Genomic DNA, 15,000 nt, shown 5'->3' with positions numbered 1-15,000 from the left:
TTTTGAAAAATGGCACGGTATCTTTTCTGCATAAGTACCTGTAAATATTTTTTTTTTCAATTAAAAAAAAAAAAATACTTACCTGAAAACACTTGGAAAGTCGGCCATTTTATTATGGACGAGATACGAACCAATGGAAAAGGCGACAGCGAATGCGCAGTAGACAATTCCCTCGTTCAGGCCAAAGAGGATGCCAAATTTAATGGCTTCCTTCATCTTCTTTCTGGAATGTAAAAAAAAAAAAAAAAGAAAAAAAGATTATCTGAATGCTAAAACAACAAAAAGATATATCGATTCGCTTCATAAAACTAACGATGCTATCAGAGTTAACGGTTTCTTTCTTTTATTTTCTTTTTCATTCCAAACAATGCATATTGCCAATTGAAACGTAATGGGACCACTATTAAGAATCATTATTTGGATTGTTCAAACTACTGTTCTTATCTCCAGTGTCATTTTCACAACGTTTAAGTCGATGTAACCTCCGACCTTCTTCAGATCTATATTATCGAACACAGGAATGTTTCTGTCACACTCTGAAATTTGGACAGAATTTCGAACGGAACCCTTTATTTACAGCACGGGAGTAGCATGCTCTCGTTCCGTCAGCCATGATAGAGGTTCTTAGTAATTTGCAATTGTATTTTTCAGTCACACGCACGTTCTGCTATCAACGAATCAGAAACCAGAATTGCTTTATAAAAATTGAATCGTTTAGCATTCCATCAAATAATTTTTTCTTGTCAACACAAGAAGGATCTTTTGCTCTTTGCTTGCAAAATTATAAAGTCCAGGACCTGTACAGAACAGCTACCCATTGAAAATCCTTCATATCCAGGACTTGTATAGAATAGCTACCCATCGGAAACTCTTCTGAGATTAAACATGGTTTCCAATTCGATAACACTCAAGATGAAAACAGTAGTCCGAAGAATCCAAAGAATACGGACAACCAATCCTCATCTCAAAAATCCAGAAATATAATAACTTACTTGTACATGAGATTGAAAATTCCTCGGCATTTTCTGATGAAGTATTCTTCTTTGACCAAAGTGACCATTGTCCTAATATTTTCAAACGCTTCTTGTGTAATCTAAAAAATACAAACGTATACGAAAGGGTTTATTCATTTGACAAAATAAATAAAAACGTTAGTCTTTGATACTATACACATCTAGCAGGGGCACCTGGCCTTGTCCGGTCGTAAAATACGCTTAAATATGATATTTTAATTCATACAGATTTTTTTATGGATTATTATAGAGTCAATTATCTATTGATTATTATATTGTACCCAATATAAAGTACTGATTTCACAATAAAAAAAAATGACTTAGGTGCTATCAACTAGAATCGAAACCAAAACATATAGAGCTCCAGCCTTAGTCGTTACCGTTTGAGCTATCATCAGATAGATAAGAAATTGTCAAAAATGAACCAACTTTAATTTATAGAACTATATATTTGTGCACACATACAGATAACACGTTTAGTCGACTTACGCCTGCCAAGTTCTAATCTATTTTAATTTTGACCATTTAGCAACTATTTTTACCGGCTAAAAGATATTTTTAAAAATGGTCCACAAAACAAAATGCAATCATTTGACCTCCACTTGTTCTGCGACCTTGCATTTCAAAGAAGATGCACTTTGAAAAAAAAACAAAAATGAAGACAGACAGACAGGCATAGTGAGTTTTATAAATTAGATTAAGTAAAGAAAGTAGTTTTCTTCTTTTAAATAAAAGGGTGATCTACGAAAAACAAGGACAATTTTATGAGTAACGATAATCCCTGAGTACATAGACAACTATCATGCCACCCGGCATTGCCCGGTCATAAGATACGCTAAAATATGATATTTTAATTCATGCAGATTACATATTTATTATTATAGTGATAATTCTCTATTCATTATTATATTGAAACTAATATATAGTAGTAAGATCAAAACTAAAAAACAAATGACTTGGGTTCCATCAGCTAGAATCGAAACCACAGCATGCAACTTTTCACCCTCATTTCTTATCATCTGAGCCATGCTCATTATGTTTGTTTTCAATTTTGACCTCTTAACAGCAATTTTTACCGGCTAAAAACCGAATCGAAAGTGTGCTACAGATCCAAATATCCTATATATTAAATTTCAACTCTTTAGACCAAATATTCTTAGAGGAGTTTGGTAAAAACTTTTCATACACACGTCAACAAGGTCACTTTTATATATACAGGTTGATCCCCCCCCCCCTAAAAAAAAAGAAGCTAAATGGAGGCCATCTAGAACATATGCTGTAGAACGGAGACAAAAAGGCCAAAGACCCTAGTGTTTTGATGTGATGTTTTCAATATAATAAACCCTTATCCCTGAGTGGCTTCCGAGCCTTGATAAGTGGTGATCTAAATATTATATTTTAATCAATGCAGATTTCTTATTTATTACAAACGTAAATACTGAATGTATTAAACGTCACATTAAATTCTTAAAAAAAAAAAATGATCTAAAAAAAAAGACGGAAAGAAACCGAGACATGTACATGCGAGTATTATGGTTTTTTTTTTTCAAAAGAGTTCACTTTTTGTAAGTCCAAAGAAAAAAAAAATACTCGAGTTAAGATCAAAACCAAAACTTAATAACAGTAAGTCAAGTACGTAACCGTTAGGCCAGCATGACATATTCTTTAAAATGTTTTCAAACCTACTTATCCTTAACATAAGTAATTGTGGGAAATTTTTTAATTGGTTTTCACCAGAAAAAAAAAAAGGTGCTAAGGGGTAAAAATTGAAAGTTTGGTAATTGATAGTTGTCGGATTCTTATCTGTTTAACGAATACGCATGGGTGAATCGTTCATATTACAGATTCCTTACATTAAGAATAAGTAGGTTTGAAAACACTTTCTAAAGTCGTGTCAAGCTGGCTTAATGTTTATCGTACTTGCCTCACTATGTTTACTGCAGTCCTGCGGTGTCTTGTTCTGATCCGGTTTGCGGCTACCCATGCTTCCTACTATTTGTAGCAAAACGTGGGAGGCATAAAGTTAGGTCTTCAATGATGTCCCCTTCTTTGGGAGTATTGTTTATCTATTCCTCCTTCCATGCCTCGACTTAATCGAAATTTTTTGAAATTTGTTAGATTGGTAAATCCTTGGTGTCCTCCTCGACGTTTTCAATCAATTTTCGAGTTGGTTTAGAGAGGTGTAGACAAGAAGGAAGCTTGAGGTGTTTTAGCCTCACCTTGGTTTCCACCATGCGAACAGCACCTTTGAACTCTTCTTCATTCTCTGAAATTAGTATACTTACATTTTTGATGAGATTTTGGTATTTGTTGGTACCGCAGACCTTCTCCGGCCAATATAGTCTTCCAGTGAAGTAGTTCAAAAAGAACAGAGTTGGGCAGAATATGCCGAGCATTGGGAACGCTAATTGCCAAGAATAGGCGAACGAAATCGCAATGGAACCAATCACTGTTGCAATAAGCTGTAGGACAGCCGCCAATTTCAAAGCCGTCGCCTGTGAAGAGAGAGAGAGAGAGAGAGAGAGAGAGAGAGAGAGAGAGAGTGTTAAAAATTAATTCCAACTTAAATTTTCAAAAAGCAATTACTTATGTATTTATTTCTAAAACAATCTTCATGAGAAAAACAACAAACAAAAAACAGAAAACAAACAAAGCCAAAATATTACACATAAATACCGTAAATATATATATATATATATATATATATATATATATATATATATATATATATATATATATATATATATATATATATATATATATTAATATTAAGTAAAGTGATTTTCAATTTAAAAATTTAAAAAAAAATTTTTTCATTTAAAAATCAAATTTTAATTGAATTAGCTCTAGGACATTTAACTATCGAGCTTATTATATATCTAAATTACAACGAGCATTTCCTGTATTTTAATTAAACTAGTAATTTCACTGTTACATTAAAATACACTTAGCTCCTTAGACTATTATTCTAATCTCCTTTAAATTATATATATATATATATATATATATATATATATATATATATATATTATGGCAGAAGAGTATAGTTTCCTAGAAGTACATCCAATGAAACAACATGTGTCTACCAAAAAGTGCTCAATGAGTAAACAGAGCAGGTATATTAAATGTATTTATACAAACATTGATGGCTACATATGTGCATACATGTTTCTGTAATCACCTGTTTACTATGAAGATGTTTTCGGAGTGAAATACTTAGCGTCCATGATTCTGATCCGTACAGAAGGATTGACCCTATGCAGTCTTTGAAGACTTTGGTTTTGGTTTCTTGATTGGAGATTTCCATACTTTCTTTAAAGAATGGAACGCAATCCATGCTCGTGCGCTCCTAACATTCAGATGATGTTCGCTTTCGGAATAACCTCCCAAGTATTTGTAGTCATCAACACAGTCAATTTCTGATCCATCTGATGAAAGCAACCCGCCAAGACCTGCGAGACCTGCAAAAACAGAGCGCATTGAACCAGTTGCATCTGCACTTAAGGCGACTCTTCGTGTATCAACCCAGACCATTCAATCTGCTCAGAAACACCTTCGGAAACTTTTGATCGCTACGAAGATTTACGTATCAACAACATTTTGCGCTCATTCAAAATGACAGCTGCTGCTTCTGTTAAAAAGAATGCATGGAATCTGGTGAAAAAAAGTCGAGGAGTACCATATTTATGGAAGGTGATGACGAACTCAAAACATGGGAAAATCACTTTAAAAATTTTCTGAATGGCGATGTTGTTGCTCAAACAGGTCTACCATCTGTTGAGAACATTTTTGATCTTTTCATTGAGATTAAAAGTTGTGATCTGACTCAGGATGAAGTAGACACTGCTGTCCAACACTTAAAAAAATTTGTCACCAGAATTTTGGAAAATGCCGAAAGTGAGAAATAGTCTGCTATCTTTCTGTAACCAGACATTCCATGGAAATCGTCCAAAGGAATGAGGTATATCTGGTTAATACCTATACCAAAGAAAGGTGATCTCTCCAAAACGGACAACTGTAGAGGAATTTCACTTTCCCCAGTTGCAGCCAAGATTTAAAATTGCTGTCTGCTTAACAGAATTAGACCTATCATCGATTAAGTTTTGCGTCCGAACCAGAATGGATTCCTTGAGGGACGGGCAAGAGTATCCCACATTCTCGCTCTCTGAAAAATTGTTGAGGAACAGAAGAACCACAAGAAGGAGGCTGTCATAATTTTTATTGATTTCCGCAAAAAGAAAAAAAATCGTAATTGAAATTTTCGTAATTATGCCCACATGTATTTTATTTTCTACTGATGGGTTGATCTGGGCTGAGAAGTTAAGGGTAAACTAGATCCATTGATTCATATAATTAAATGATTTTATGCTACGAAACAGGTGCTGTTAAGAATTGTGAATGTCAGTGTACTTAATGGAACTGGCCTTCGGGCCAAGATCAAAGTGTAGTATCTGTTCTGATACTGCAAGCAAAGACCATATGTGGGGGAAACCCCACATATAAGACCTTGGTCAATGTAGGGGCAACCCTTCATACAAATTGTCACTATCCAGCTCCCCTACTCCCCGGGGAGTTGGTCCCCATTTCCCCTTCACTCCTCACTTTAAAAATCGGCCTTGTGCTTAATTTGCTCAGTGGGGGAGCAAATAAATACCTCAAAGTGCAGTATCTGTTCTGATGTTATACTTAAATTTTTTGTTCTCGGTTAGTGGAGAAGAAATCCTTCATTACTGAGACAATTTTTATTTTTGTTCCTTTCTTCACATTAAAAAACGATCCTGGTGTCTAACTCTGCCCTCGTGGGGAGGTAAAGTAAATATGAATAGCATAAAACTTGGAATATAGACTTTTGTCATACATTTGTTATATATATATATATATATATATATATATATATATATATATATATATATATACTAGCAGTTCCGCCCGGCTTTTCCCGGGCCCTATGTACTGTTCATAACTTTATGTGCATATGTATATATTAAAAAGTGTGAATATGTATGGTAACGCCTTTCCATATAATAGGCTTCCTTAACTGCCATAGAGAAAAGTTGATAGAGACCGCGGACGTCAAATTTTTAAAAAACTTTGACCCCAATTTTGACCCTCAACATTTATTGTTTTGGGCTCAAATCAAATTAAAATGCTTGACCCATGTCCAAGTAACCTACATCTATAATTTCAAGTGTTTAGATCCAAAATTGGCGGAGGAGTTTGGTAGAGTCTGTATAGGTCAATTCTGTAAACTTTGACCCCTTGCCAGCCAAATTTTTAGCAAAACACGATTAAAAAGCTTGCCCTATGTCTGAATACATTTTATGTGTGAATTTCAAATGTTTAAACCAAAAATTGACTGAGTAATTTGGTAGAGACCGCAGAGGTCAAATTTTTTTCAATTTTGACCCCTTAACATTTATTGTTTTCAGCTCAAATCATGTTATTAAGTTAGATCCATGTCCAAATAACCTATATATAAAATTTAAAGTGTTTAGACCCAAAATTGGCGGAGAAGTTTTATAGAGTTCTCAAAGGTCAAATCGTTGAACTTTGACCCCTTAACAGCCAAATTTCTGGCCGAAAACGAATTAAAAAGATTTTCCCAAATCTCAATACTCCTTATCTCAAATCTCGAGTCTGCAGACCGAAAATTGACAGAGTTTATTGGTAAGGAAGTGTACACACACAGACAGATACACACAGAGAAACATTTTCACTTATATATATATATATATATATATATATATATATATATATATATATGAACTAAAAGTTTTCTATTTATGAAAGCCGAAGGGCAATTCAAAGAGGAATAAATAGATTGTCAGTTGCAAAAGCAGCTTCACCATGAGAAGATTGGAAACGCTGGATAGAATGGAGAAAATTTGATTCTTTCAAGAGACGGTAAAACAGACATGCGTTAACATCGAACTTGAAAACGATCATGTCGTACCATCCTCCCAGGCTAGCAAAAATATGCAACCAGACTAAACATATGTTTGCTAATTATAGTAACACATTATCTTCGTTCATGAACGTCCTCTGCAACGTTTTCAATGCTGGCGGGGCTATAGTTACACTGTCAACCTGTCATCGGCAGAAGCGCGGCGTGTATAATTATCTTTCGACGTTGCCCTTGTGGCTGCGGCCAATCCCTCGCCGAGACTGCATAGAAGAAAGTTAAGAGTAAAGGACTGAGGAGTAAGAAAAGAAGGACTCACCCCGTTCATGTCTACTGCGTCTTGCAAGAAGAATTTCATCAATCGGCCTGGAGTGTGTTTCGGATCGTCGAAGAAACTCATGTCCTAAATGAAAATAGATTTTTGTTAAGACAACTTGCAACTTATGACATCAAAGTTATATTTATAAAATTCTAATTTGTTAAAGACATATATTTTATTTAATAATTAAAAATAAAAAAATAAAAAAAATGAAAGGAGTTGTGGTTGAAAGTTATATCAATGTGGTTCGTAGGAAACACGGTGGACACAAGTTAGCATTCATATAGCCTTCAAACACAACTCCTTACAAATTACACACAATGCTTCAAACAAACTACAATATCTTTCTCCAAAAAAAACAAAAAAAAACGATTTGATTTGGGAATCTTAAGTCAGACGATCCCTGATATGTTTGCGGTATTATGATGAATTAGAACTCTAGTTAAGATTAGCGCAGACAAATCAAAGATACAGTGACGCAGATGACCATAGACCTGCACCCCTTCGTAATTTTTATGATTGGTCTTGTGCCTAATTTTTTGTTTTATAAAATTTTGGCAAGATAAAAAATATGTAAATCAAAAGTTATATTAAAATTATAAGCCGACTTTTTAGCCCATTAAAAAAGGGCAAAAAGTTATAGCCCGTTGACTTAAAATTAGTGCTTTATGCCAAATTGAATGTTAAATATAGTTAAATTTGTGTTCATCTTTGCATTAAACACTAATTCGTATAAAGCTGTATTACTTCCTAACTGTGCATCGAACAGCTACCATAATACATAGTTCGCTGCACCTTATCATAACAAAAATCCATACAAAATTTTAGCCAGATTTTCAGAAAAAGTATAGAATGGACAGACAGCCAAACAGAGAGACAGACGGACATACTAAGAGAAATAGATTCGTTTTAGAATTTTTTTTAGATGAGGTTTGACAATTGTATTATTTGAATTATTTGGACTATTATTCTCATCTTGGAGTTTATTTTAACAACGTTTCAAGATGACCAGTCCAACGCATCTGATTCTTAATAACGATGGTAGCAATACTGGTTGTTTTGGCTTTATGTAAGACATATGTATCAGAGACAAAACCATCCCACTTTAAACCAAGAATATGTCTAAGGCAGTGCTGATGAAATCTCTCGAGCAGTTCTACATGTGACCGGTAGATGGTCCATGTTTCAGAGGCACAGTATCATATATTTATGCACACACACACACACACACACACACACACACACACACACACACACACACACACACACATACACACACACACATATATATATTGCTGGCAGCCCGGCGTTGCCCGATCATACAATAGGCTTAAACATGCTATTTTAATTTATGCAGATTGCGTGCGTCTTTATTATGGAATTAACTCTCTATTGATTACTATATATTATGGGGAATAATTTGCCCACTAGACTAATTTGCAAAAAAAATTTTTTTTAAATAATAATGATATTTATCGTTCATCGAATTCCGTCTGTGTTTGTTTACAATATCACGTCAGCTGATATTTGGGCTTAATGATGAATGCCATGGAAAAGTAACTTCTGATTAATATTTAGTTTTAAAATATGCAAACAAAGAAATGATTTGCGGCGGTTTTAAATGGTACCTCTTCTTTTAAAATTGAATTTATACTTAAGAAAAAAAGTAAAATAAAATGGTGAGGTATACCCTGGCTTGAACAGGGGATCATTCGATCTGTTGTCAAATGCTCTACCACTAAGCTATATCTCCAGGTGATAATAAATCTGCTTTTTTTTTTTTTTTTTAAGAAGGAATGATTTGCTTTGTAAAATATTCCCCTGTTAGATTTTTCCTTTTTGTCTATACAGGAAAAAAGCTATTTTTAAGCTCAAATTTTGTTCGATCTTCGATATTTATCAAATGAATTTCTGTACTAAACATATCTAGGAACACTGCCAGAAATATAAATTAGCTTGAAATTTGCAAAAGATAAAGCTCAGCCGCTTCGGACCCTATGATGAAGGAACTCAGACGCGTGTGCATACACGCACACACACACACACACACACACACACACACACACACACACACACACACACACACACACACACACACACACATACATACATACACACACACAAACACACACAAAGTGAATTTTATGTGCGTGTGTGTGTGTGTGTGTTTTTTTACATGGAAGTCACCACTTATCAAGGCCCAGAAGCCACTTGGGGATAAGGGTTATTACGTGTACAGTAATCAGTGGGATAGTATCGTAGTGATTGTTAGTATTGGAGATTTGATAAAGTGTCTTACTTAAGGGGGGCGGTTCGTCAGGAATTTGTTTATGTTGGACTTGAAAATATCTAAGTTGTAGTCAGGTGGGAAACAGATGGGAGAAAGTTCCACTGGCGTGCACTTCTAAGAAAGAAGCTTTGCTCATGGAATCTACGTTTTGGTTTTGGCACAGATGAAGAGTGAGGAAAATTTTTGACAGTGGTTTCAGCTAGATGGGTGTTTATTGTGAAAGATTGGTGAGGGGGGACCAGAAATTGGAGCTCAGACGAGCACTCACCATGGAGGTAACGATAAAACAAAGACAGGCTAGCTACATCTCTTCTGTGGGAGAGAAATTGCAGGGAACAGAAAAGGACATCTCCCACTAAGCCACAAAGTCTATTTTGTACTCTGTCAAGGCAGGATAGGCTGTTTTTAGCAGCTCCTGCCCAGATGTGGCAGCAGTACACCATCTTTGAATGTACTTGGCTTTTACATAGATAGAGAATTGCATCAGCAGTGAGATATCTTCTGGAGCGGTAGAAGGATCCTACCATTTTTCCAGACTTGATGTACGTGTTCCATTTCAGGTCATGAGTAAGGTCAAGCCCAGAAGCTTATCAAAACATAGAACTTCCCCTAGACGAGAGCCATCCATTTCAATTGATGCCAGATGGGGATCAGAGCGTTGATGATGTAAGGATAGGAGCTTGATTTTAGATGCATTAAAAGTAACCAGCCACCTCTTCCTCCACTGTACCGTGCTATCAAGATCAGAGGAGAGAGAATCAGAGAGAACTTTGTCATTTACGGCCTTGTCATCAGCATAGATGTCAACAAAAGATTTAAGTATGTGTTTTGGGAGATCATTGATGTAGATCAGGAAGGGAGTTGGGCCCAGGATGGACCCCTGGGGGACTCCAGCATTAATACTGTGGGCCTCTGATTTCTGCCAATCTACTACTACTCTTATGAGCCTATCAGAGAGAAATGATTTAATGATTAAGAAAACATTTCCAGTTATACCGTAGGTGGAAATCTTGTGGCATACCTTATCGAAGGCCTTTGATATGTCAAGAGCAATTTCCCTAGAAAGGAAGCCTTTGTCGAGAGATTTACTGATCCTATGAGATATAACCGTTAGCACATCTGCTGTAGATCTGGCAGAACGGAAACAATATTGCATGTCACTAAGAAGGTTATTTCTGCTGAGGTGGTTGACTACTTCTCTATTTAATATGGATTCCAGCATGACACGCAGGAGACTTATTGCTCTGTACTGAGAGGGAGATGACTTATCACCTGAGTTCTTAAATACAGGGCATACTGATAAGGTTTTCCAGGGTGTGGGGAAGCACTTGTCTTTAAGGCAACGTTTAAACAGTTTTGTAAGTATGGGGGCAAGTTCTGGTTGAAGCTTTTTCAACACTATAATTGGAATGCCGTCAGGGCCAGTTGCTTTACTGGAATCAAGGTTCTTGATTAGTTTGGCGACCTCATGCACAGATATTTGTATGTTGAATAGTGTGTTGTCTGTTAGAGAAGGAATGACCTTCGTCACATAGGGTGGAATTAGCTGCAAAGTTTTTGGCAAATAGTCTGGCCTTGTCTGATGCTGACGAGATGACCTCAGGTCCGTTGATGATGGTTGGGATAGAACGCACACTTCTGTTCAGGATCCTGTTTGCTATTCGCCAAAACTGGTGGGAACCAAGCCGCTGTTCAGCTACTTTGGATTTAACAGACTGAGCATATAGCTCCCTTGCATTTTTTATTATTCTTTTACAGTGGTTGCTGGCAATCCTGAAAGCAGCTTTAGTCTCAATGCATCTATTACGTTGGTAGCCATGGAAAAAGTGTGTGTGTGTGTGTGTGTGTGTGTGTGTGTGTGTGTACTCCCAGGCAAAAATAATGATAAATAGAGAGAGAGTAAGAAAGAAATGTATGTGTGTGTGTGCATGTTTGTGTGTCTGTGTATGAGAGAGAGAGAGAGAGAGAGAGAGAGGAGGAGGAGGAGGAGAGAGACATAGAGCCGTTATTTAAGTATAAAAAGGTTATCATACTTGTTTGAAGAGGGCTTTGCATGTCATCCTTCGTATGTACATGGTCAGTTTACTGTCAGTTTGAGCGAAGCAGAAATTCTGAAATTCAAAAGGAAAGTAAAGATATGAGAAAATATTTTAAAAAAAAGGGACATTTACCGACTATTCTAAGACTATATATTTATTTACCGACTATTCCAAGACTATATATATATATATATATATATATATATATATATATATATATATAAAATAAAAATTACAATTAAATTTACCAAAATGATCCAAGATGGTAAAATTAAGTATAATATAAATATTAAAGAATTAATATTTATAAAGTTATCTCAGCCAGATGTAAAAGCTCAATAAAACCAAATAGGAGATAGAGCTTATAATACGAGCAAACAGTTAATAAAACATGTTAAAAAACACTTTGAAATGAGTTAAAAACATATTTAATCTGAAAAGGAAACACTAGATAAGAGGATAGTCCTTAATCCGCGGAGTTTCGAAGAAATACTTTCCTTCTCATCAAAGGGTAGGAATTAGTAAAATGCGGGATCGGATTTTGCATGCAGAAGTATTTGATGAAACAACAAGTAAGTCAAAGATCTTACTTGAAAACAAAATAAGTTAAGCAGAGGGAATATGGTGAAGAAAAAGGTGATTACACATGAATGGATAGTCTGGTGAAAGATAAATAATCCAATGACGGTATAATCCAACTTCAAGAAAATTAATTGACTTTCCATTTGCACAAGTAAAATTCAAGGAAAACTCATTTCAAAGTGTTTTCTAACATGTTTTATTAACTGTTTGCTCGTATATATATATATATATATATATATATATATATATATATATATATATATATAGATTGATAGATAGATAGATAGATAGATATATACTACAATGGAATGGTATATCCACCCAATTTGGAATATACTTTGTCAACACCAAGAAAACATTTGGACCACAGCAAATAACACACAATCAACGCAACAACGAATAAGGCTACCTGGTATACTTTTTGAAATATCAAGAAGGAGCAGTACGCTTTCGCTATATGAGAATATCACTTTTTCCCATGGGCCTATTTTCTGGCCACCCGGATTTATAACCCCGAATGACATTGGACTCCTTCCGATAATGGACTACCCAGGTTGTATCAACTTCTCTTTTCATATAATTTTCTCCATATAATTTTCCACAACCACTCAAAAAACTATTTTCAATAATTGTGCTGAAAAGCAAAATAGCGTCCATTCGCAGCTGAACATTTTGCTAACTGCATTTCATTTCCTCTGATGATGTGAGCCATTGTTGAAAATCCATGGATTAAGGAAATTAATATAACCCCTTCTATATATTTCTTTGTCAAACAATAAATTCTTAAATCGAATATATGCCTCTATATGTTGTTTTTTCAGAATTTAAAATTGAACCACGAAACTTATATATTGCTCTATTCTTAAATATTGAGCTTTTCCTGTTTGGCTAGGATCTCCTTGAAAGTATTAATTCAAGTAATATCTATCAGGATTTTTCATCTTAATTCTATCAGTGTTTTATCTCGCTTATATATATATATATATATATATATATATATATATATATATATATATATATATATATATATCAGCAGTGCAGGGTGTCATGATTAACACCAGTCGATAGATTCGAACCTGATTATATATATATATATATATATATATATCGACATGCTTTTATATTCTTAATAGTTTTGGAGATATTTAATGTCCAAATTTGTTCACAACTAGTGGAACACCCTATAGGAGAGATCTTTGATAACCTGTGTGAAAGCTCCTTGTGAGCCAAAAATAATAATAATAACAATAATAAACCCACTTTCCACTGGAAAGAGACAGAAAAATAAATGTTTGGGACTTGCCAGAGCTGAAGTGGTTGTGCTGAGCTCCATTCTCTGCCCCCCCCCCCCGCCAATCTTTCACGAAAAAAACCCGACTAGCTGAAACCACAGTCAATAATTTTCCCCACCCTTTATCCATGCCTAAATCAAAACGTAGATTCCATGAAAAAAGCTTCTTTCTCAGAACTGCACGGCTGTGGAACTCTCTGCCGCTTGCCTGTTTCCCCCTCCCCCCGAATTCAACTTGGATGTCTTCAAGTCCAACACAAACAAATTCCTGATGAACCGCCCCCTTAAGTAATGACACTTTATCAAATCCTCAATACTAACTATTACTACGATACTATCCCACTGACTAGTGTATACACAATAACCCTTATCCCCGAGTGGCTCCTGGGCCTTGATAAGTGGTGACCCCTATGTAAAAAAAAAAAAAAATGAAAATTATAGTAATGCCAATATTTATAGGAACACCGGGAGTAGTGACTTAAATCAAACGGAAGAATGACACTATCTGATCAATGGTATGCATGAAAATGATTGAAATATTAAAAAAAAAAAAATTAAGCTCTAACCCCTGTCCCATCGCCGCAATGTTTCACAAGTATTTTAATGGAATGTGCTCTGATGAACTCATTGCGCTTGTGCCCCCTCGACATACATATCCTCGACAAAACCACTTAGCAACAAAATCACACCCCTTCACTGTTCAGGTCCCTAAATGCTAGATAGCTTTCTACTCTAATAGTTTCTTTCCTTGAAAGCTAGACTTTGGAATTCTCTTTCTGCTACCTGCTTCCCGATTGTACTTATATGCAAAAATTTAAATGTAATGTAAACCAACATCTTGTTAATCTTTCCTAGGCATGGTCCTGAATAGTATCCCCTTGCGTCTAATTGGCGATATGCGTTATTTGGAGTGAACATACACATGTCAATAACGCACATATTCAGATTGACACTGACCAATCAGAGATGAGTTGAAATAAAATGGCAGCTGAAAATACAGTACGTGGATATCAAGATAAACTCAAAGGAACTGAATGTGGTGTTCCCTGAACTCTGAGTAACAACAAATCTCCACAGAATTTTCATCTTCCGACAAATATAAATCATTTTGCATTACTGCAACAACAGTTTACCATTGATTTCTCATTGACAATAAGTGTTAGTCTTTTTTGCAGCCCCCCCCCCTCTCAAGTTTCTAATAATCCCAGCACCCTTCCTTCGGAGGTCTGCTTTGTGCTTTTTTTTTTTTTCTTTACACGGTGGTCACCACTTATCAAGGCCCGGAAGCAACTCAAGGATGAGGGTTATTGCAAGTACAGTACGTTAGTGTGGAGATTTGATGAAGTGTTTACTTAAGGGGGCGGTTCATTAGGAATTTGTTAATGTTGGACTTGAAGACATCCAAGTTGTAGTCAGGTGGGAAGCAGGCAGACGGAACAGAGTTCCACAGGCGTACAGTTCTAAGAAAGAAGCTTTGTTCATTGAATCCATGTTTTGATTTAGGCACAGATAAAGAGTGGGGGAAATTTTTCACAGTGGATTCAGCTAGACGGGTGTTTTTCGT

At 35.5% G+C, this 15,000-nt stretch overlaps 1 protein-coding gene across 2 annotated transcripts in view; it reads right to left on the bottom strand.

Annotated features, from left to right (window-relative positions):
- The window catches only part of LOC145263805 (ATP-dependent translocase ABCB1-like), a 218,656-nt gene that overhangs the window by 43,212 nt on the left and 160,444 nt on the right, over window positions 1-15,000 (bottom strand). For both annotated transcript variants that reach the window (XM_080120869.1, XM_080120870.1), the window contains exons 18-22: window positions 11,558-11,635; window positions 7,235-7,318; window positions 3,299-3,508; window positions 993-1,093; window positions 83-223 (exon numbers count right to left, since the gene is read on the bottom strand). In XM_080120869.1, coding sequence (XP_079976995.1) covers window positions 83-223; window positions 993-1,093; window positions 3,299-3,508; window positions 7,235-7,318; window positions 11,558-11,635 — 614 coding nt within the window. The remainder of the gene's footprint in view (window positions 1-82; window positions 224-992; window positions 1,094-3,298; window positions 3,509-7,234; window positions 7,319-11,557; window positions 11,636-15,000) is intronic.

Source organism: Euprymna scolopes, chromosome 39 (assembly GCF_053919585.1).
Source record: "Euprymna scolopes isolate OS-2025 chromosome 39, ASM5391958v1, whole genome shotgun sequence".
Lineage (NCBI taxonomy): Eukaryota > Metazoa > Mollusca > Cephalopoda > Sepiida > Sepiolidae > Euprymna > Euprymna scolopes.
Note: the sequence above shows the minus strand (reverse complement) of the source record. Positions and strands in the feature narration are given on the sequence as shown.